Below are 24,373 nucleotides of genomic sequence, written 5' to 3'. Positions count from 1 at the left end.
CCTTTACCCAGTGGCAACGTAGCATATGCAGGACATCTGCATAGTGGAGTGGAAAGCACAGAGGTCAGTGAAAGCTGAGAGAGAGAGAGAGAGAGAGAGAGAGAGAGAGAGAGAGAGAGAGAGAGAGAGAGAGAGAGAGAGAGAGAGAGAGAGAGAGAGAGAGAGAGAGAGAGAAGACAAGAGAGAGAGAAAAACAGAGAGAATAAAGAGAGGTAGCAAGAGAGAGAGACAAGACAGAGAGAGAGAGAGAGAGAGAGAGAGAGAGAGAGACAGAGGGCTAATTTAAAGCGAGTGGAAAGGCTTCCACTCGTCTAGCCTGCATCCTCTGGAGGTCAATGTGGCCATGCAGCACACAAAAAGAACCCCTTGCATGGGGGATATGAAGTCTCGTCTGCCCTTGGGGCAGTCTCTCTCTGTGTGTGTGTGTGTGTGTGCGTGTGTGTGTGTGTGTGTGTGTGTGTGCGTGTGTGTGTGTGTGTGTGTGTGTGTGTGTGTGTGTGTGTGTGTGTGTGTGTGTGTGTGTGTGTGTGTGTGTGTGTGTGTGTGTGTGTGTGTGTGTGTGTGTGTGTGTGTGTGTGTGTGTGAGTGTGTGTGTGTGTCTACTGGTGGTGACTTCATGTTTTCAGAGACTCCAACAATGGCTTAATCTGGTGTAAGTCTTTCCCTTTTCTTGAATGCTAAGACATGCACATAGCCAGACTGAAGCACACGCGTACAAATAAACATAAACGGCGCACACAGAAATGCTGACATCAGCAGCAATCATGCAATTGGCATGACACACACGCGCACACACCCGCCCACACACACACACACACACACACACACACACACACACACACACACACACACACACACACACACACACACACACACACACACACACACACACACACACACACACACACACACACACACACACACACACACACACACACACACGTCCAAGCACAAACACAGCGCACAGCACATAAATGCTTCTTAATGGCCATCACTGTAAACCTCTGTCCAAATAGGCATAAGGAGAGAGAGAGAGAGAGAGAGAGAGAGAGAGAGAGAGAGAGAGAGAGAGAGAGAGAGAGAGAGAGAGAGAGAGAGAGAGAGAGAGAGAGAAAGGCAGGCAGGCAGGCAGGCAGGCAGGCAGAGGAGCATGAGCAAACTTGTTGGGAAACGTGTTTCCTGTGACTTTGGTGGCTGCCCTGTGTGTGTGTGTGTGTGTGTGTGTGTGTGTGTGTGTGCGTGTGTGTGCGTGCATGCGTGTGTGTGTGCATGCGCGCCTGCGAGACTGTTGACGTTTTACAGAGGAAAAGATGTATCAAAAGAAAAAAGGCAAAAAAGGAAAACCAGAACTGTTGCACATATTTTTGAGACAAAAAGGCTCCCCTTTCCGACTTCCCAGCCTTCTCATGGCCGAGAGTCCGGGAGAAACAGAACCAACCCAACGAAGCTCGTCCAAGAGTCGTAAAACATTGTCAGACAACGGTGGAGAGCCAAGATGAACGAGGAAGACGTGAGAAATGCATGTTTAAAAAAAGGGGTGAAGTGAAAACAACCAGAGATGTTAACAAAGGTGGAAAATAATTTTGCAGGGATCCACCCTGTGTTTCGGATCAGTGCCAAGACTTAATAGGTTCTTCTTCCTTGGCTCGCTCTAGTCTAAACTCTTTCACTGAGTTTCACCATGACCGAATCGGTTGTGCGTGTTTTCTTTTTTTTAACCAATGGTGCTGACAGGGAGACAGACAGAACAAAAGGAAATGTGTAACAGTTCTGGATGACTGTCTGGTGTGTCAAAAATCAAACCATGTCAAAAACACATAATCAGGCCAGGTGAGTGTTTGGCATGTCAAAAAACCATACCATGTCGTAAGCACATACATTTTAACACTGGTTACCCATTACATTACATTACATTACATTTAGCAGACGATTTTATCCAGAGCAACTTACATTTATTTTCATTCAGGGTACTGGTTACAGTCCCTGGAGCAATGTGGGGTTAGGTGCCTTGCTCAATGGCACTTCTGCCATGGATGGAGGTGTAGGGAGAGGTCAAGTGGGATTCGAACCTACAACCCCCATATAGAAAGTCCAAATCCTTAACCACTACTCCATGACTGCCCCCGCCCATGGTTACCCATCATTAACTGAGAGACAAAAGCAGACCACAGTATGAAGTTAAATACTTCATGGCTTCGGGCTATGTTGATGATTGAAGATACAACTCCTATTAGATATTTGCCATTGTAAGTAATTTGCAAATCTCTGATGTTGCAGCATTTTATCAGCAAACAGCAAAGCGTGAATTTGTACGGAAGTTACTAGCTGTGCGCTGTCTTATGTTTTGTCTCATCCCCCACAACACTTTAGTTGACAGTTGTCATAACAGTGTCATGACAAAGTCATAAAAGTGTCATAAACATTGTCAATGTCATAAATGTTTTGTGACATGACAGCGCCATGTTTATGTAATGTTTATGTAAGGTAAAGTGTAACCCTGTCATCCAGTTCCTACACTTGCTTGTGATGAGTACTCTACTGCTTAACACTATAGTGTCATCTGCATGCGGATACAGACATTGACTTAGAGGCCATTTACATGGCCACGAGTTTTACTGTAACCGATCGTTTTGCTCATCTTTCGCCTGTCCGGGCCATACGTAGTCAACGTTCTGGGTAGCCTTAAAATTGCCATCCTAGAAAATGCAGCACTAAATCAACAAACTATTATGGCCCACTATCTCAGCTGTCAGGTTTGAACTAATGTTTTAAGGCCTGGCAGAGGACACTCTTTATTCAGACAGAACCACGTACTACCTTGATAATCTTCCAAGAGGACAATAAAGCGTAGGCCCATAACTTTCACCATGGCCTCACAAACCCTAAGGTTCACATGCTTTGAGAGAAATGGCTCCCCTGATGTTGCTTTTATGCTTTTTTCATGATTTTATGCCACACGTTCTTGATCATTTCTCAGGTTTATATGTACTCTTTGTATACGTACATCTTTCCACAGTACATCCTATAACATCCCACATGGGTAGTAAGTTTCACTGTACCACTGTTTTTCACATGAAAAAACAAAAGCAAAAGCTCACAGTCTATGCCATTGCAAGAATTCACTCACTACCAGGCAGCGTTGTGAGCTTTGCCCAGGCATTTTTTTTGGGTTATGCATATTACAGTTCCTATCATATCAAGTTCCATTTCTTTGCAATGATGCAGCGAATGCTCTCCTGATGTCGATGAGTCAAACTCATGTGCCTAATAGCAACCACAGTTTGGGTTTATTAGGATGGTAATACAAAGCTCTGTTTGATTCGACCCTTTACGACTGAGACAGATGTCTGGTGACGTGAAGGATATTTGGGTCCAAAAAACTGTTTTTTTATTTCTTGATTCCTCAAATGTACAAACCCCAACTCCGATGAAGTTGGGACGTTTGGTAAACAGTGAATAAAATCAAAATGCTATCATTTTCAAAACATTCAATCTATTCATTAGATGGAGAATAGTGAAAAGACAACATATTAAGTGTTAAAACCGAGAAAAAATATTGTTTTGGGGGACATATGTACTCATTTCTAATTTGATAAATCCAACACGTCTCAAAAGAGTTGGGACGGGGATCAGTGAAATTTAGTAAACATCCAAATAAGATAAAACAACAAAGAAGAACATTTCAAAATGAATTGTACTGACGGACAATATAGGTGTCCAGGTATAAGATCATGACAGAGAGGCTGAGTCACTCAGAATTAAAGATGCAAAGGGAATAATTACCATAGTTATTACATACATTTTTGAATTCCCTTTGATTTAGCACGATTGAGTGTATATAAGACATATTTTTGTTAATAAAATCATTGTATAGGTTCATGACATCATGAAATATATATTGGCTGTAGCCTCACTCTAGCACTCCATTAATTAGAGCTATTGAAAATTGACCATATTAAGAATGCTTAATGCATGAAAATGATACAGGGGTGTAACATTCTCCTAAGCACCTGAGCTCACTTGAAATAGACCCAGAAGACATGGGAAACTGTCCTTTGCTTACAGAAGTCAGCAGAAGTTGTAGAAGTCCATTCTTTTTGACAATAATAGAGCATTGCACATCCTGTGCTACAGTGAAAATGGACCATCCAACTTGTGTTAGTGCTAGCTTCAAAAGTCAGCCTCCATGATGGCATGCGGGTGCAGTAGTGCATTGGTTAAGATGTTCTCACTCATCTGTAGAGTTAAATACAGTGCTGAATGGTATAAATGGGTTTTAAACAGCATGAAAAGCCACTCATGCATTATATTTTGAAGGGAGATCTTCGATTACTGCCACATAGTAAGGTCAAATTGCATTCTCTACTATGTTTTAACAGTTTGGCTCCATCATAAGGACCAGCAGGTGATAAAATGGTGGGTTTTTGGTCAAGACCTGTCACACTGTAAGAACTACAGAAAGGAAAACATTGCAAAACATGACAAGGAATACACCCACCATTTAAGCTGGTGAAATCATGTCCAAGATAGGAATTAACACTGTTTTTTATATAAAATCATCTCATCGGTTAATGTATTTAACTGTTAAGTGTTGTCTTTTGTTTTGTTTTTAGTCTTCCTCGATATTTGCTGCCATTATTGTCCCCGTCCCAACTCTTTTGAGACGTGTTGGATTTATCAAAATAGAAATGAGTACATATGTCCCCCAAAACAATCTTTTTTCTCGGTTTTAACACTTAATATGTTGTCTTTTCACTATTCTCCATCTAATGAATAGATTGAATGTTTTGAAAATGATAGCATTTTAATTTTATTCACTGTTTACCAAACGTCCCAACTTCATCGGAGTTGGGGTTTGTATTCCTTCTTTACCCTATAAAAGGACGCAGATAACCATGACTGTGAAGTATGCTCGAACAAAAGATGTCACGGGTGGTTTTCCTCAGAAGAGGTCCCAATCAAAGAAGAGCTGAAGAGTTTCTCCTTCTTGAGAGAAGCAACCTTCCAAAGGGACATCCAAGTCGAAAATAGGACATTTCTGAGGTTTTCTGAAGCAGTCTCTTCCAAGCTCCCAATTCTCCATTAGTTCATTTTCCGAATCTGCTGTTGTAATTTTAAAAGCCGATGGGCAAAAACCATCTCGCTCAAATACTGCTGATCAGCCAGCATTGAAGACAGGCTGCACCAGAGACCAGGGTTCAGGGCCAGACCGTGTGATGTTCTGGTGTGTGTGTGTGTGTGTGTGTGTGTGTGTGTGTGTGTGTGTGTGTGTGTGTGTGTGTGTGTGTGTGTGTGTGTGTGTGTGTGTGTGTGTGTGTGTGTGTGTGTGTATTGTTGTCTATGGTAGTCTTGGACAGCCTTGCATTTGAGAGGACAGCAAAATACCTGGCTGTGTGTCTCCACACCACACCACTTTGTAACAACTCGTCGTGCAATGCAAGGTGACGTCACGTCATCATGAAAGTGACACCTACCTGTAGATCGAAGAATTTGCTGTATCTTCTATAGATGACCTCTGTGCTGCCATCTGACCAGGAGACTTTGATAAGATAAACCTGAAACAGATATAAACAAAAAAGAAGTGTTATACAGGTATAACCTTATTGGCACCAAAATGGTCATGACCATGTCTTTCTCGGTTACCTAAGACTCCTTGCGTTGTGTTACGTTATGATGTAGTTCAGTGTTTCAGCAAAGAGTGAATAAACATGTTGATGGGCCCATCTACAGTAAGAGGATACTTAAAACCACCCATAACTCTTCGACATCACTTAATGACATACAAGCATGGAAAATGTTGGAGAAAAACAGGTGACTTGCCAGTCCATTATCAGCTTTGCACACAGCAGCTTTGCTTAAAGCCTTCAAAGCCCATCTGGGAAACTCCAACTCCCAGTGTCATTGTGACACAGGACTCCGCAGCACACAAGTGTAACACTGCACACAGCACACAACGAAATTGCATTTATGCCTCAACCATGGCAGCCCCCAATGGCGCCCAAAAGGGAGCAGTAGGGCGGTACAGTGCCATGCTCAGGGTACCTCAGTCATGGAGGAGGATGGGGGAGAGCACTGGTTAATTCCTCCCCCCACCAACCTGGCGGGTCGGGAGTTGAACCGGCAACCTTTGGGCTACAAGTCTGACGCCCTAACCGCTTACCCATTGTTGACCCATGACTGCGCTGTGGTTGATTCAGAGGAAGTTGAATCTCTAACATTGGCTTTTACAAGTCTGCCCTACAAAGGCAAAGTGCAGTAACTATGTATTGTGTGAAATTGCGTTCAGACTGAAAATGATCTTCTTCATTACACCTTCTTTATCTTGAGACAAAACTTTATGTGTTCCTTTCAAGAGATATTGCTACAGATCAATGTCCATAGTAGGCGTCGATCGATACAGGTTTTTTAATGGCCGATGCGCTATGCATCAACCTTGGCCGATAGCCGATTTCCGATACCCGATATTTGGGGCCGATATGGGTTTAAAAAAAGGTTAAAAAATGACAAATATTCCAGGTCTCAAGTTAAAAATAAACATTCCTTTAACATTATCAAATTGAGGTAGAACTTGTAACATTTAAACACCCACTCTAACAATCAAGTAATGTCTAACAATCAAGTAATATAGTGTCTTGGTGCTTTTAAAAAAATCCGAATGACATCAAATAATAAATATTGCGTATCGGCCAAAACCACACGCGTATCGGCCGATACCGATACACTTAAAAATTGCAAATATCGGCCCGATACCGCTACCGATATATATATCGGTCTATCCTTAGTCCATACTATTTATCAGTGTCTACAATACTGCCCTACAAAGCAAAAAGGCAGTAACTTAACTGCGCAGAGCTCCAAACTGAGTCAGTTGACTTTAAAATGATGCTGCAATCCAGTATAAGTGTTTTTTGGGATATTACTAATGTGACAGTTTTGTTACTTTATATTACCACCCTTTTTCCAAATCAATCATTTTATTTATCTGTAGACTTTGATATATATGGCATTAAAGTTATAGTTAGTTATTTTAAACAGCAATGCAGTTACTGCCTTTTTGCTTTGTAGGGCAGAATATCCAACCTAATATCAAGGCTTTGGAGGCCTTCTTCTCAGTTTCAATGTTGGCGTAGTTACTACACTTTGGCTTTGTAGGGCAGAAATGGCTTGTACACAATAATTAGTAGCTACTTCCAATTTTTGTTCGAAGGAATTACCGTAGAATGCAGATGCGGCATTCTCAAGTTCAGTGTTTATTGTGTATAACAATATATTTTCATATGTCTATTTACTGCTACAGCCATTTGTTTATCACAATGGCAATATGTAGACATCCGTTTCCAAAGCTCCACAGACCATAAGACGTACACTGTAGTGTCGCCACACCCCGTGACTGAGTGGTATACAGAGGACAATAAAACAACATCGGTTTCCTGTCCACATCACAAGTAGCACTGACCAGTGTGGCTAATCATCTCAAGCCCAGGTCTGCGGATGTGTGTGTGTGTGTGTGTGTATCCAGGTCTGGTACGACTGGAAACTTACTCGGGGGCATGGGGGAGGGCATGGCTTAGTTTTTAAAGGGATCTAAAACCCTTTCCTCCTCCCTCCCTCTCTCTCTTTCTCTATCTATCACGCTTATTAACTCACTTTCTCTTCCTCTCTCTCTCTCTCTCTCTCTCTCTCTCTCTCTCTCTCTCTCTCTCTCTATCGCGCGCACACACACAAAAGCAAAGGCACTGCCCACATGTGCGCGTGCACACACACGTGCACACACTCACACACCCACACACTACAGCATGGCTGTTCTATCCTCTATCTCCTGTGATCAAGGCCTCTCAGGGTCGGCCGGGTGCAGGAGGCATATCCTGCCTCTGATGATGATGATGTCACACCCGGGAAGTGATTCTCATCCCCATCACCGTACACACACACACACACACACACACACACACACACACACACACACACACACACACACACACACACACACACACACACACACACACACACACACACACACACACACACACACACACACATACACAAAGACAGAGAGAGGAGGGAGCAACTACACCAGGAGGGCATTACTCCTCAACCACAGACACACACACACACACACACACACACACACACACACACACACACACACACACACACGCACACGCACACGCACACGCACACACACGCACACACACGTAGGCACAGAGACAAAGGCTTTCATTACGATGACGCATGCGATTCTGTCCCGTCCTGTGTCATCCTTGTGAAAAGAAATAGACTGTTGCTCTCACCAAAAACAGTCTTCAAAGAGCCAGAAGGTGGAAGTGTAGGATGGCATTCGTAAATGTTTACAGTACTTAGCTCAGAAAAGTTTTCTTTTGAAAACCGTGTACTTCCTAAGCCTTTGTTGTTGTGCAGTGCCAAAATGGGGGGAGTAATTAACCAGTGCTGTCCCCCATCCTCCTCCATGACTGAGGTACCCTGAGCATGGCACCGTCCCGCCCTACTGCTCCCTTTTGGACACCATTGAGGGGCTGCCCCCTAGCACGGGTGAGGCATAAATGCAATTTCGTTGTGTGCAGTGTTCACAGTGTGGAGTGCGGTGTCGCAATGACAATGGGTGTTGGAGCTTCCTAGTTGGGCTTTCACTTACAGTCGTGATCAGTGCGTTATCACCCTTCACTTCACATCGCACTGCCCAATATATTTTACATGAGAAGTGATTTCGCTCCTGCACAGTACGTGATGCCATGCGATTCAATCGGGCCTTGCGGCATGTCCAAGATGGCAATGCGTCCCAAAGTTGGCAAATGTCCCAGTTTGTGCAAATATCTTATCAAGAGGTGAGTGCCTAATACAGTAGGCTAGCAAGACCCAGGGGCTGGCTGTGCAGTGGCACAGTCACTATATACAGGCCATTTTTACATATCATTAAAAGCCTACAGTTATTGGCCCTGCCATGGCCAACCGGTAGGGCACTCGCCTGCCATGCAGCTGAGCTGGGTTCGATTCCCGTCCCCTCCCTGTCTCTCCCAATTCGCTTCCTGTCCACCTCTCATACTATGCTATATATATATATATATAAAAGCCTACAATAATCAAAGCGTCTTTGAGGAGGACGGAGTAGCGTTTGCTGTTGCAGTGCGAAATATGTATCGCCTTTTGGTGGCAAGGCAAGGCTGATACTGTTAGGAGGAAGAGTAATGTGAGTTAGTGACCTAATAACGAACTTTTAGCAAATGCTTACTGCATGGGGCATGAAGAGAAAATATCAGTTTAATTCCTCTATGGCCTATTTAGGCGAGTACATCTATGCAAAAAAAAGCCCTAACCCCAAAAAAATTGATACAAAAGGTTTTTCAACTGATTTTGTTACCTCTAAGTGTCCTTAATAACATACTAAAAATCTAGGAAAATCTGACTTCAGGAAAGGTGTCATTTTCAAGATCAAAGTTTTTAAAATAAAGGTTACTACATGATAATTACATTGGCATGAACTAACATGTTTTCAGGATCTGTTTGTTTGGAGTGCTGTTTGGGTGGATAAAGACACTACTGCTATGATAATATCCATGTGCTGTTTGTCAGGGCACATCATCAGTGATGAATCATGGTGTCACTAGGTAGTTTGGGTCTTTCAGCAGCAGCCACTACATGTGTAAGTAGAGGGCAAGGTGAAACGGTTGGTACTGGAGACAGACAATGTCCTGAAAGGACATAGGGCTTTAGCATAGCTTTAGGGTAAGCCAGAGTAGGGCCTGTTGTAGCTTCATAGGCAAGGGTCAGGGCCTTGTATTCAATTAGGGCATGAAAAAGAGGACATGACTGGGAAACTGAGGCTATGTGGTCAGAGAATGATAGATGGTCATCAACAATGACACCTAGATTTCTTGTGGCCTTATTTGAGGCAACAGTAGCAGAATCCATATTGAGCTTGATATCATGGCAACCTAAATCTTTGGCTGGGATCACCAGCAGTACATTTGGACGAGGCTCAACTGAAGGTTGCATTCCTTCATACTTGTGGATAGTTCAGAGAGGCAAGCGGAAATGTGAGTGACCGTGGAGTCATCTGGCACAAAGTAACTGTGCTTCATCGGTGTAACAGTAGTATGAGAAGCTGTGAGAACAGATAACATGGCCCAGTGATGTGGTGTACATGGCAAATAGGAGTCCCAGCACCAGCCCTTAGGACACCTCTGTGGAGAGGCTATGATTTGAGGACAGCTGACCTTGCCCTTGATACATGCTAAGAATGATACCACCAGACTCAAAGAATGTCTGGAAGAACTTGAGACACATAAAACTAAATTATTTATCTAAGAGAGATGTTAAATAATCATATTTTGAAAAAAAAAATGCTAGCTGGTGTGTCTGCACAAAGATTTTTAGATTTACTACAAAACAAAAAGAGATGTCCATAATCTCTTCTGAAGATATCTTCTGGCTTGCTAGAAACAAAATAAAAGAGTAATTTTGAGCTTGGCTTTTTCAGATTTTGAGGATTTGCATTTTGAAATTTAATGCATATTTAATTAGATATAGTCCAATTACCATATTAAAACATAACATTTCAGAAAACTTGCAATACATTTTTTTCTCACAAATATGTGAGTAATCACCGGATTAAGTTTCATGGTGATATCGGCAAGCTACATTTTTTGGCCTATTCACCTGGAGTGTCTCTTGACCCTTATAATAAGCCTATGGCAGCCATGTTGAAAAAAATCATTTCCCAAAGTCAGATTTTACTAGATTTTTAGTATGTCATTTAGCAGGTCCAGTAGTAATAGAATCCATAAAAAACCTTTTGTATCATTTTTTTTGGGGTTAAACCCTAAATGTACTCGCCTAATTTAGTTCTTATCACCTTGAAGTTCATCATTTAATCAAAATCTATTTTATTTCCCCCAGAACACTCAGTGACCCCAACCATGGCTGGGAACACTGGCGTAACGCAAGTACTTCAGGCCCCCCTGCAAGCTACCAAGAATGGGACCCCGAACGAAAAAAGAGGGCCTAATATCATGTGGAGGGGGCCCGCCTCGTATGGGCCCCCCTGCCTCACAGGGGCTGTGTGGGTATATTTTACACCTCATGGCTGGGAATGAACTCGGACCCAAACTTCTCCTTTCACTGTCTCTGTTGTTATAAGGAGCAAACCAATGCCTTTGTTTTCTTTTTACGGCACTGAACAGTACACACACACTGCAGAAAAAAAGTTCAATAGCTTGATGTCCGGTTTAATGTTGTCAAGAAGTAAGGCAATAAAACACAAGGACTGAGACATAAGCGTCACCACTTAGTGTGGGGGAAAGACGGAAATGTTAGACATACCGGCATTGCATATAGTCAGTCCCATTAATCACCTACCACCAGGGCCAGATTAAGAAGGCCTGGGGCCCCTAGGCTACAGGTTGCTGTGGTGCCCCCCGGAAAACAAATTTTGCGACAAATGTACATAGACAGTGTCATAATTATGTGCTAGGAATTATGGATAACACGTCTACCAACTCTACTGAACATGACAGATACATTTTTCAATATTGCATCTTGTCATAATTCTGCATTTTTTCACTTTTTACCAATCAGGGGGCCCCTGGCATGTTGGGGGCCCTAGGCTGCAGCCATATCTAGCCTATGTGTTAATCTGGCCCTGCCTACCACACAATATCCTCAAGAGGAAATCGGATGTGGCGAGACAAACACCTCCCATCGTAAAGTCTCGATATTAAGGACATAATTCGCTGAGAGCTACAAAAGCAATTAAATCTGAGGAATGTGCGTTGTCCACATGTGTGACGCAGTGGTCGACATGATGACAAGGGGGGAAAAAAAGAAAAGGAGAAAAAGGACAGTTTAACACTTTCCTTCAAGGAGGAAAAGAGCGGAGGAAAAAGTACTCCGAGACTTGATAGGAAACTACATTGTGATTCTGTCTGGCTTATTGCTTCTACTGGCATGTGTCCCAGGCTTCTTATAAGCAGCCCTCTCGCTGAGGACAACGTTATTGAGGGTCGGGGTGAGAGCACAGAGCAGACAGAGAGAGATGGTCTGGTTGTGTGTGACTGTATGTGTGTGTGTGTGTGTGTGTGTGAGAGAGAGAGAGACAGAGAGAGAGAGAGAGAGAGAGAGAGAGAGAGAGAGAGAGAGAGAGAGAGAGAGAGAGAGAGAGAGAGAGAGAGAGAGAGAGAGAGAGAGAGAGAGAGAGAATACACTAAGTAAGCAGAGAACAAAAAAAATCAGAAGATGGGGGCTGCATTGCCCAGAAAGAAATGACTTCAGTCCACACCAAATAAGTTGAGGTGGGCTTTGCACAGCTGAACAATGCAACTCTGCATGCTCATATTATGTCATTCCTTCATTTATGAGAATGGGTAGGGCTGCTCCCTGAGGTATCATTCATCAGCCCTAGCACTGGGTGGTTGCCAGATGTACTCACGGTTAGTTGAGTGCATAGCAAAACAAACTAACAAACAGATACAGTACACAGACCGATAAGCATCACTGATGAGCAGCAAAGCTTCTTTACCTTGACGCTTTATTGAGTCGTCGTAAAATCAGAAACTTTCTATCATGGTGGGGGGAAGGGGAAGGAGGGAAGTCGACACAAAAGATCCCTCTTGACAAGGAGCGGCTTTGGCATTTGCAGATGTTGAGGCCTTCAGAAAACCTCTGGAATTGGTTTGAACGCTACTTCTGAACTGTAAACAGAGTCGTGGCGTTACAGCGCCTGAAAAAAACGCTCTTCTGCTAAGATGTTTTCATTTCACCACTTAACTGCATTTACCTTTACGCATTACATTCAGAATACGAAATTACACTTCACCACAGCCAATGGCATTGCTGACTAAACGAAAACTTTTAAAGCAAGCTGGAAAACGTGCCGCTTTGTATTTAATGTAATTTGATACTCTCGGGGGAGATTTTCCTTTTCTTTGTTAAAGAATGCAATGTGAGCTATCCAAGGACCATTCCGCACAGGAGCAGAAGTAAACAGTAACCTTCTTGACACACTTCGAGCCCGTGTGTTTAGTGGGCCTGTTGCCAATGTCCAAGACTTACATAGTGTTTGCTGGGGTTTCTCCTCTTCTGCACATCTTGAACAGTTACTTCGTGGACGGTCCGCCTCGGCATGATGCAGCCAAACGTGAATTGCACCTAAGAATTGCGCTCCGGCTCAACCGCTACGCCAACTAGATCCCAAAGTATCGTCAGTCACTTCAGCTATCATTCGCGTATTTCAATCGCATTTAAACATATATATTCGCCTTTAACTTATGTGCATAGTCCACGTCGAGTTTCCTGTAAGACATTCGGCAGCTCCTGCTTTCTTTGCCCCGTCCTGTTCGCTGGCCCGGGCCTGGACCAAACTCCCAGCCTATCCTAGCTCGCCGAGACTAATTCGATAGCTCAGGCTCTGCGGAGCCCGGCCCTGGAAGCTCTTAAAGGAGAAGTGCTTACACAGACTCAGGGCCACAGAGAAGCATACTGTACAACAGGTTTGCATGATGGCCCAAGCATTTAGGGGGCACATCAATGGAATTTGCAAACTACTGGCTAACAAAAATGTATTTTGCGCACACTGCGTCACAGTGATGTGCACGCGCAAAGTTCGTTTGTTCATTCATTCATTGAATTTCTTTCATTCATTCACTCACTGCATTTTAATATTTGGACTTGGTGATTTGACAAGTAGTCAACAAGTGGCCCGATGCACTGCCAGTGCTGTGTGTCTATTCTCCATCACCACAGATGGTTGTTAACATACACACAGTTGATTCACTAACTTGATTCAACCCTGGTTAATATTTTACCATTTTACCTCAGAGGCAATGGACCAAAACAAGTGAGTTAAGCTACTGTAGCCTACTCTGTCTTTACTGGACCCAGTGGAGAGGACAATGGACACTGGAGGTTTAACCCCAAATAGGCCTATAATATTCTTCTGGGGTTGGAATGACAGAGATGAGTGTGAGCATCCTCACAACTAGAATGTTAAGACTGACTGCTTATAGGAGCCAACATTTTAAGCGTGTATTTTGCAGCAGAGGGGGAAAGGAACTTCACAAGAAATCACCCAGGGGGGGGGGGTATGGTCTTATTTGAGATAAGACAGTGAAGATGGAGATGCAGGAAAGCAGTTGGTGAGAGAGGGATAGAGGATTGGAAATAACCTTGGGCTGGAATCGAACCCAGGTCCTTGGCCGTTTGAGCCATGGCCAAAGCCAAGCCTAAACTTTACCTGCCATTGAAAAGTAACTGGCAGTCTACAACTCCATCAGCTACTTGAGAGTTAATCATTATTGCCTGTCCTAAATAGCCTACAACCCACCTTTCATGTTTTGCCAGCATTTGGCTGGTAGCAAATGTTCACCACTGATACAGGGTATCAAAACTCCCAAAAAGTTTAATATGTCCCCCACAACTTCCAGTGCATCTCTGTGTCTTTTAAAACAACATTATGTAGTAGGCTATAAACCTTTTTAAAACCTTTAAGAGTGTGGGTTTTTTGAACATTCTATAAAAAGAATGCGTTCTATAACAATGCAAGATTCTAAAATTCCAAATTGTATTGAATGACGGTCAGAATTCTATAGAACTTTCAGTGCCCGAACATTCCCGTCACACCGGTGTGATGGTACACTCTTAAAGGTTAAAAAAACACGTCCCTCATACCTGTAGGCTATGTACTATATTGTAGGATTGTGGAATTTTTCTTCCTTTATTCTGATATATTCCTTTTTTCTAACTAGTAGACACTTCTGTGTTAACAGGGTAGGCAGAATGAATATCTGGCAAGACTTTTTATTTCTCAATCCAATTTTTCCTATCCATGCAGATGACTTACTGTACGCTGTGCTACTGTGATTTATCTGTGGAAAGAGATTCACATCTGCTGCCATCGTGTGGACCATTGTAGTGAGAGGCATAGAATGAAGTCTGTTTTAGGGCGCTCTCTTCTGGTTATGTTCAGCATTGCAAATGAATTAGTCAAGTCTCTGCTGCAGCCCCACCTGCAGTGTGTAACCCGCCTCTTGTTTCTGGTTTTCAAGGTGTTAAATAACCACTTAATGTTAGTTCATAACATGAATGCTTTCTGACTTTGTCAGAAATGTCTAGTTGAACAAAATGGAAAAGGATTTTTTTGTTTTTGCTAAATTTGAAAAAGGTCTAGCTATCATAACAGATTTGCTGGGCAAAGTGAGTGACTAAAGTGAGTCAGCGGCTGGACTAGGAGAACAAGAAAAACACCTGGCCATTTTTATAAACTGGCCCCTCACTCATACAGCTCGTTTTCATACCTTCTGCTCGACTCAGTCCACCGTCAATATTGAAGATGGGAAAATGGGCCACTCCCTCTAATTTATGGAGCAGTTCCTAAGAAAAGAAGAAAGGAAAAAACCCAAAAAAACAACCTTATCCAGCCCTTGGGGACTCTCTGCCTGGTCAGCTGGTCTACTATGGTGAAGAATCTTAAAAAGAATCCTAGTTCCGGTTTGTGGGAAGCTTATCATAAGGTCAAGGTCAAGGGGCATTCAAAAAAGTTTGAGAACCACTGAACCAAGCAGAAGTCAGATATGCATCAACAGAGGGTCAAAACAGTGTGACTAATAATTTCACAACTTGTACTGCATGTGTGCATGTGACTGTGGTCTTTACACAATTTCCTTGCATAGTGTGAGAAACTTGCCTGTCTGAGTGTGACCCAGGCACAGGGAATAATGTTTTAGCCAGTTACTACACATAATAATAATAATAATAATAATAATAATAATAATAATAATTGTATTTGTATAGCACTGTGTCATACAAGGCATGTAACTCAAAGTGCTTAACAAATGGAAAAAAAAACATTTTTAGAGATAGATTTAAAAGGAGAGGTATAGAGGAGAGGCAGAAAAAGCAGGAAGGCAGAGGAAGAAGAGATAGACAGAGAATGTAGAGTCATAAGGTCAACGTAGGATAGGACCAGGATTCTTAGATGTGTAAGGTCCATAGTGGCTGGGCCTATCATAAGTCATAGATAGTCACACAGAGATTGGGCCGCTCAGGTGCGGCCCCTGGTGGCATCAGGGGTGAGGAAAAAACTCCCTTTCGCTTGATTCATAGTTTGTAAGGGGGAAAAAAGCTCAGTGAAGTCTGAGAAAAAAAGACCCCCTATAGTCAGGAAGAAACCTCAGGCAGAGACCAGCGGCCACCTAGGGGAGCCCCCTGCCAGGGCTGGTTGCGAGTAGTAAGGGCGCTGCGGACTGCGGCAGCTGGGACACTATGACGCCTTGGCAGCTAGGAGTTGGCAAGGATGAAGAGGTGGGTCTTCAGCTGCTTCTTAAAGGAGTCGACGGAGGTGGCTGATCGGATCTCGATGGGGAGGGCGTTCCATCTCTTGGGCGCATAGCAGGCAAACGCGGCGTCGCCGATCTTCTTCTGCGGGGGGGTGGGGGTCCTTAGCAGCTTGGCATCAGTGGACCTGAGAGCTCGAGCAGGGGCATAAAAAGAGAGCATGTCTGAGATATAGCTAGGGGCAAGTCCATTTAATGCTTTAAATACTGTGAGCAGAATCTTAAAGTCAATTCTGTATGAGACAGGTAACCAGTGCAGGTCTGCCAAGACAGGAGAGATGTGCTCTCTCATTCTGGTTCTTGTTAGGATTCTGGCCGCAGAATTTTGAATGAGTTGCAATTTGTCAATTAATTTTTTTGGGAGACCAGAGAAGAGAGCATTGCAGTAGTCTATCCTACTGGTGACAAAGGCATGAATATAAGTAACTTATAAGTTATCTCAGCGTCTTGTTGGGGGGCCAAGCCGCGCACTTTGTTAACATTTCTAAGATGGAAAAAAGCAGATTTTGTTATCTTGTTGATGTGAGGCTCAAAGCTCAAATCCGAGTCTATGACCACACCTAGGCTAGTAACCTTATCTTTAATGTGTATGCTTAGGTCACCTAGGCTTGAGTGGAGTTTTGCACGTTTTTCCTTAGGCCCAATGAGCAACACTTCAGTTTTATCCTCATTTAATTTTAGGAAGTTACTGTTCATCCAATCTGTGATGGCAGACATGCATTTAGTGAAGGCATGAATGGCAGTGGTTTGGCTAGGCTCGACAGAGATATATAGTTGAGTGTCATCGGCATAGCTATGAAAATCAACATTGTGCTCTCTGATGATGGAGCCCAGGGGCAACATATAGAGAGAGAAGAGGAGAGGGCCCAAGCAACTACCCTGAGCAACTCCAAAAGGCACATCATACTTGTTGGAGACGTGTTCTCCGATGGTGACAAAAAACTGCCTTCCTGTGATATATGCCTACCCAAGATTCAAGGCGGTCAATTAGTATGTTGTGGTCTATCGTGTCAAAGGCGGCACTGAGGTCGAGGAGGATAAGTGCTGAAACTTTGTTTGCGGCAGTGCTGAGCCTAAGATCACTTATTATTTTGGTTAGTGCTGTTTCGGTGCTATGGTTGGCTCTAAAGCCTGATTGGAATTTTTCCAAGATATCATTCCCAGCCAGATGTTGATTAAGCTGTTTAAATACAACTTTTTCTAGTACCTTGCTTATAAAGGGGAGGTTTGATATAGGTCTGTAGTTGTTTAAAGAATTCTGATCTAAATTTGTCTTTTTTAGGAGTGGCTTTACCATGGCTGTTTTGAATGAGCTTGGAAAAATGCCTGTAAGCATAGAGGTGTTAACAATTTGCAGTAAAGGTGCTGCTAAGCAACCAAGTATGTTTTTTAGCAGATGTGTGGGGATCGCGTCAAGGCTGCAGGTAGACTGCTTACTTTCCCTGACTATTTTACAGAAGTCGTCCTCTGTAATTGGACAAAACTTTTGGAAGCTCTCAGGTCTCCTAGGGGGGTTTAACCCTCCCCTCGTGTATCGCCTGAGTGGGCGACAGAGATTGCTGCGTTTCCACCTTGGATGCCTTCTCTAATGTCGGCAATCTTTTTATTAAAAAAATCTAGCAAATTCCTCGCACTTGGCATGTGATGCTGCATTTAGGTTGTTATTGCTATGTGTTGGATTAAGCAGGTGGTCAATAGTGGAAAAAAGAACTTTCGCATTATGCTGGTTGTCTGTTATGATTTTGGAAAAATATGCTTTTCTCTCTGAGCGTACCGCATTATTGTAGGAGGAGATCTCATCCCTAAGGGATTGTCTATGGACTTCTAATTTAGTTTTCCTCCAAAGACGCTCGGTTACTCTGCATTTTCTTTTTAAGGCTCTAAGTGAGTCATTCATCCAAGGTGAATACCTAGCTCTGGTCCTTGTCGTCGTTCTAATTGGAGCTATGTTATCTAGAATTCCTCTTAAGTTGTTGTTGAAGCTATCAACCATTTCATCAGGTGTGCAGTGACCATTTAGTAGGTCGCCCGATTTGATGAGGTCTGAAATCTTAAGCTCAGCAGAGGCATTAATGCGTCGTCTGTGAATGACATTGTTGGGTGTGCTAATTTGTGTTGAAATGTCAAAATCAAAAAACACACAGTGGTGGTCGGAGAGGCCGACGTCCGTGACCGATATCTCTACTAACTGTTACTAACTCTTAACATAAATTTCAAATTTCAATAACATTTACAGACATGATTTTGTTTTGTCAGCTCCTATTGTCAAACACATTATGTTATGAGACCTGCAAGTCTGCAGCCTGTCACTGAAAGTGAATGCAACAATTGAAAGTTAAAGCATAAAAATACCAAGATGATTGTGTGTACCAGCAGTGCCTTGACCAGAATGCATTGGAGGTTGAGCACAGGTGGTGACAAAACAATAAAATGCTTACAAGTTCTTACACGAATGTGAAAACTTACAATTAACTGTTACAATTTCATCAGCTACTGAGATGTCAATACATGTATTATTGTCTGTTTTGTAAGTTCTAAATATAGGCCTACCACCTCTTTTCATATTTTACCAGCCTTTGGCCTGCGACAAAACACTTTACAGCTGATTCATAGGGAATCAAAACTTAAAGCACTTTATGTAGTGGGCTCTGCCTGTCATATTGTGAAACCCTAAAGGTTTGCCATCTGTTCCTTTAGTCACTTAGCCCAATTATAACAAACCAACTGCAATTCGTATCTCCCAGTGGTTCTCAAACTTTTCCCATCATTCCCCCCTTCCGAGGGTCTGAATGCTTCCGAGCCCGCACCCAACCCACCCCCCAGCAACAGCAGTACTCACACAGACTGATTTTGAGATCGATGCGCAGAATCAAAGGAAAGGTGACTGGTGAGATTAAACAAAGAGGGACTGCAGTCGAATGTAGATGTGTGTTAATTTCCTATGCTATTCAAATTCATGACAATTAATAATATAATGTTGGTGAGGGCTTTAAACTTATTGACTTATTGGCGAGACAGGAAATAATTTCCTTGGGAGAAAAAAATCCAAAAATCAGATGTCACACGCCCCCCCTGAGATGCCTCCGCGCCCCCCCAGGGGGGCTTACGCCCCACTTTGAGAAACACTGCTTTAACCCTTTGAGGAGTAAGGGTTTACAGCGAGCCCAGTCTCACGGAAAATCAACTGTATGCTTCGTGTCGCTGCTACGATATAGCCTCGTTTTTCGTGGTTACAGTTTTTCTCGATTGCCTACACACAATTTTCGGAATCGGTCTTCGAATTCTCAAAACTCTACACACAAATCTCCAAACCTCACACACAACGGGCCAAACTCTTCACTACCTCTGAAAAATGCACGTCTTGTCTCAAAACAATGTACTCTCTTCTAAAAACCTCATTTTGTCGTCAAATGACACACACAGACAGTCACTACAATACACATTTGCAGACCCATTAAAACACTGTTGGGCACAGGGTAAAACTAATTTCTCCCAGTAACTTGGGCTTTTTTTCTGGATTGCATGGATACTGTGACATAAGTTGGAAAAACTTCATTCCCACAACACACAAACAGAAACAGAAAGATTTTTATTTCTTTTTCACAAAAACAACACAAAGATAAACCCCACTGCCTATTTGGCAGTACAAAAAACCTATTACATTACTGTATAGCCTATTGCTATGAAAAAAAAATAAACTCACATCTACTCTGCTTCATCCTGCCTTCTATTGTGGTCTGGTCCACATCACATGCAATAGTTTCCCTGGCCAGGCAACGAGGGAAATACCGTCTTGCATGGCGCATCCACCCAGAGAAGGCATCAACAGCAATATCGCCACATGCCTCCTCCATTGAGTTCACAGATGTGTGGCAAAAATATATATTTTACATATTTTTCTGACATTTAAAAAAAAAAATCACTAATTTATTGTAAAATATTGGGTAACCACATGAAAGTGATCTCTTGTATAACAGATTTTGGAGTTCAAAAACGGAAAAAATGTGTTTTCACACTGCATCCACTCATGTTTTCATCAATATCACATGCAATGTGTGTCCTTATGGGGTGATGATTTCAAATCGTAAACCGGTATGAAGAGAGTTTGCCCATGTGATGAGGAAGTGAACATAGTATGGCAGTTGATTGTAGTGTTGTGAATGACAGTGTGTTCCATGAGAAACCCAGTGTTTTTCGTTATGAAAATTGAGTGTAATCCAGAGAATTGTGTGTAATGGTGTGAAAAGAGTGTGTTTTAAAACTGGAATTTGATTGTTAAGTAGGAATTGTGTTTAGTGTTCAGTGACATTGGTTAGGGGAGTTGGGAAATGGGTGAGATGTTCCGAGAATTGTGTGTGAAGTACCAGAACTTGTGTGTAGGCAATCGAGAAAAACTGTAAGCAATGTGCGCTGTCGTCGAGAGTGGGTGAGAGCGAGGGAGAGAGAGAGAGAGTGAGAGAGAGACCACCCGAGCAGCGTGCATTCCGAGAGGGGAGCGCTGTCGTTGTGTCAGCTTCATGTCATCTGTCCCTTCCTCCAACATTGTCCCTAAGCCTAACCCTAACCTTAACCCTAACCCTAAATCACTTGTTTGAAATGTTCGATTACCGTCGTTTCCAGTTAGCCTTCACTCACGCTTGATTGTTGACGTCCGTCCGCATTATTCTTCCCCCCAGAACCAAACTACCCCAATTGTCAATTCCCCTTTTCGTCACCCAACCATAATAAACGAGGCTATTCATTTCATTCATTTATTTATTTGGATAGGACAATGCAAATTAATCAATACATCAGCTTGAGAGCTTCAATATAAAAATGCCAGACTTAGCATAGATGCTAAATTTCATCTGTTGTCCAAGGTAGCCTACTCACACTAAAACACATGACAAGAAAATAAACTAACCTACTGCATGACAGAGGACATTTACGCACAAAACAAACATTGGGTACATGAAAAAATTAAAAAGTAGGCCTAAAAGTAAAGTAAATATACAAATAAAAAATAAATGTGAAAGCAAAACAAATGTTAATTCTAAAAAATAATGGGTGCATATCTGATTAGTTTTCAGCCACTGTTTAAGATTGGCTTTGAAGGTGTTAAAGTTGACACACTGTCTGATGTTAGATGGCAGATTATTCCAAGACTTCACCTCAGCAGCACCTCAAATGGACAACGCCATTTAACTTCACAGTCCCCCTTTGGCTGGGCTCTTGTGTTCACTTGTGAAGTTTTTTTTCTTAATGAACTCCTGTAATGGTGGAGGAGCTAGCCCATTCAAAACATTAAATATGAGACAGACATCAAGAAACAACTGATAGCTATCAAAGTCCAGTACTTGATATTTCTTGACAATGTTGCAGTAGTGGTGACATATGGGCTTTTTATCAAGAACTTTAAGTGATCTCTTGAAGAGAGACTTAATTGGTTTTAGAGTGCTCTCTGATGTGTGTGACCATGTTGTGTAGCAGAAAGAAATATGACTAAATATCATTGCATGCATAAAGAGCTTTGCAGCCTCCATGGGTAGAAAAGGTCTGATGTGTTTAAAATTAGACAAACTCGCTTTCACTTTGTGTGTTACTTTTTTCTCTGGGTTGTCCTCAGACGAGCCTTCCATCGAACCATCGTTTTTAACATGTTTAAAATTGAGACAAGAGTCAAAGGTTACCCCAAGATATTTAAGTCTTCACGAGAAAAACAGAAAAAAATCAACTTTAAGCCTTGTGGTGCTGTTACGAGTTATTGAGTCAGTACAAGAACTCACGAAACACTTAAAATGCTCACACATTCCTCATAATCCACTCGATTCAAGTAAACCAGTTTTTATCATAGAAGAAGTAACTGTCTCAGAGGTAATACAAATAATATCATCTTTTAAAAGTTCCAAGGTCAAAGACACATTTGGTCTTACTAGTGATTTTTTTGAAAACCCACAAGGAGGCGCTGGCTAGCCTAATTGCACATCTGGCAAATCTATCCATTAAGTATGGCATAGTACCATCAACATGGAGGTTGCTTTTTGCCTTTTTTATTTACTTTATACACCTCTGACTGCAGACATAGTAGTGCGTCCTGTCATCTGCAGAAGTTCTCAGATGACTCTGCATTAGTCGGCTGCATCAATAACAATAACTATGCTGCGTATCAGTCTGAGGTAAATTATTTTGTTAACTGGTGCGAAGATGCCCATCTCATTTTAAATGTGGAAAAAACCAAGGAACTGATTATTGATTTTAGGAAGAGTAGAAATGTTCCAGCCCCTATTTTAATCAAAGGTCACCCTGTAGAAGCTGTCTCCTCTTACAAATACTTGGGCGTCCATCTTGACAGCAAGCTGGACTGGAAGGAGAACAGCAGGGTGATTTTTAAGAAGGCCCAATCTAGACTCTTTTTTAAAGGAAACTGAGGTCATTTGAGTTGGGGAGGCCTATTTTAAACACATTTTATCATGGGATTGTGGCAAGTGTTTTATTTTATGCTGTTATGTGCTGGTGTGGAGGGATATCACTTGAGGACAGAAATAAGATGAATAAGCTTATCAAGAAAGCGGGGTCCTTCACGGGTGTATATTTTAATTCGGTGGAGCAAATTTTAGAGGAGCGTACTTTGAGGAAGATGAACAGTGTGCTGGTCAGGGACGACCACCCACTGTCCAGCCTGTTCACTAAGAGTGGCAGGAGCCAAAGGCTCCTCCTCCCCAGGTGCTCCACCGAAAGGTTCAGACGATATTTTATCCCTGCAGCAATCAGACTTTTTAACAACAGCTGCTGAGGGTTTTATTGGTTTTATGTGTTTTTTATATGCTGTGGTGACTCTTTGTGTGTTTTTATGATGGACTGTCTATTGTGTATTGTTTCTTAATGCTTATTTATTGTTAGCTCTTATTTATTATATGGTTGTCTATTGTCTGGAATGTGCTGTGTGGATGGCCAGGTGGCATTCAATTTCCCCTGTGGGGATTAATAAAGTCTCTCTCATCTCTCTCATCTCATCTAAGGTCACCCCAGTCTTCAAGTCGGGGGATAAGACTAAAGCAGAGACTATCGTCCAAAAAGTATTTTACCCATAATTTCCAAAGTAGCAGAGAGATGGGTTACTACTAAACTGACAGAGCATTTAAATAAAGGGTATGTCACTCTCCATCCAATGCAATTTGGGTTTAGGAAATCCCATTCAACAGAGACGGCCACCTGCTATTTCCTAAAAAAAAATTAAAGAGCATGTTGGATCAGGGTGGATATGTTGCCAGCGTATTGCTTGACTTGAAACGTGCTTTTGACACAATCAACCATGACCTGCTTATTGCAAAATTAACACATTTCAACTTCTCAAACAGCACCCTCTGCTGGATGAAGTCTTACTTATCAGACAGAAAACAGGCAGTTCAAATCGGTGACTCATTGTCTTCATACCTCACCTGTTCTGTTGGAGTTCCGCAGGGTTCCATTCTGGGTCCTGTTTTGTTTAGTTTATATGTCAATAACCTACCTAATGTCTGTAGAGACGTAAACATACAACTATATGCTGATGACACAGTATTATACTGTCATGCAAACTCTATGCAAGAGGCTGCAGCAAGATTCTCAGCAGCCATGGTCCCAGTGTCTCATTGGCTCCAAACCTGTTGCCTACATCTGAATACAAAAAAGACTGTATGTATGTATTTCTCACAACGATCAGCAGTCCATCAGCAGCAACCATCAGTTCTGGTAGATGGAGGAAAAACTTGATGTGGTTGATCATTTTAATGAATGGCCCAAGAAACGGTTGTTACAGCAGAGACGATCTAACAAGCAACTAGCAACAATATCTCTGTTTACAGTTCTTCTAGAATTTCACTTTAACACTCTACAGCTCCCATGGAACTCTGTGTTAAAAATCCAACAAAGTCCTTGTGACGTCATAATAAGAACTCAAAGGTTTTGCAAAATTCGAATCAAATTTTTGTGATGGTACTCCTCAAAGGGTTAAGCCTATAGGCTACAAGGTCGAGTGTGGACCATTTGTTGATTCCAGCTGGAATGACCCA

The 24,373-nt window shown here is 42.4% G+C and overlaps 1 protein-coding gene across 2 annotated transcripts in view; it reads right to left on the bottom strand.

The window, feature by feature from the left end:
* The window catches only part of sh3pxd2b (SH3 and PX domains 2B), a 79,765-nt gene extending 66,366 nt beyond the window's left edge, over nt 1–13,399 (bottom strand). The window contains exons 1-2 of one of the 2 annotated variants that reach the window (XM_063203667.1): nt 13,066–13,399; nt 5,475–5,555 (exon numbers count right to left, since the gene is read on the bottom strand). In XM_063203667.1, coding sequence (XP_063059737.1) covers nt 5,475–5,555; nt 13,066–13,137 — 153 coding nt within the window. In that variant the 5' untranslated portion in view covers nt 13,138–13,399. The remainder of the gene's footprint in view (nt 1–5,474; nt 5,556–13,065) is intronic. The other variant, XM_063203668.1, reaches the window with a different exon arrangement.
* Nucleotides 13,400–24,373: the final 10,974 nt, after the last annotated feature.

This window comes from Engraulis encrasicolus, chromosome 7, assembly GCF_034702125.1.
Source record: "Engraulis encrasicolus isolate BLACKSEA-1 chromosome 7, IST_EnEncr_1.0, whole genome shotgun sequence".
Lineage (NCBI taxonomy): Eukaryota > Metazoa > Chordata > Actinopteri > Clupeiformes > Engraulidae > Engraulis > Engraulis encrasicolus.
This window is presented reverse-complemented; position numbering and strand designations above follow the sequence as displayed.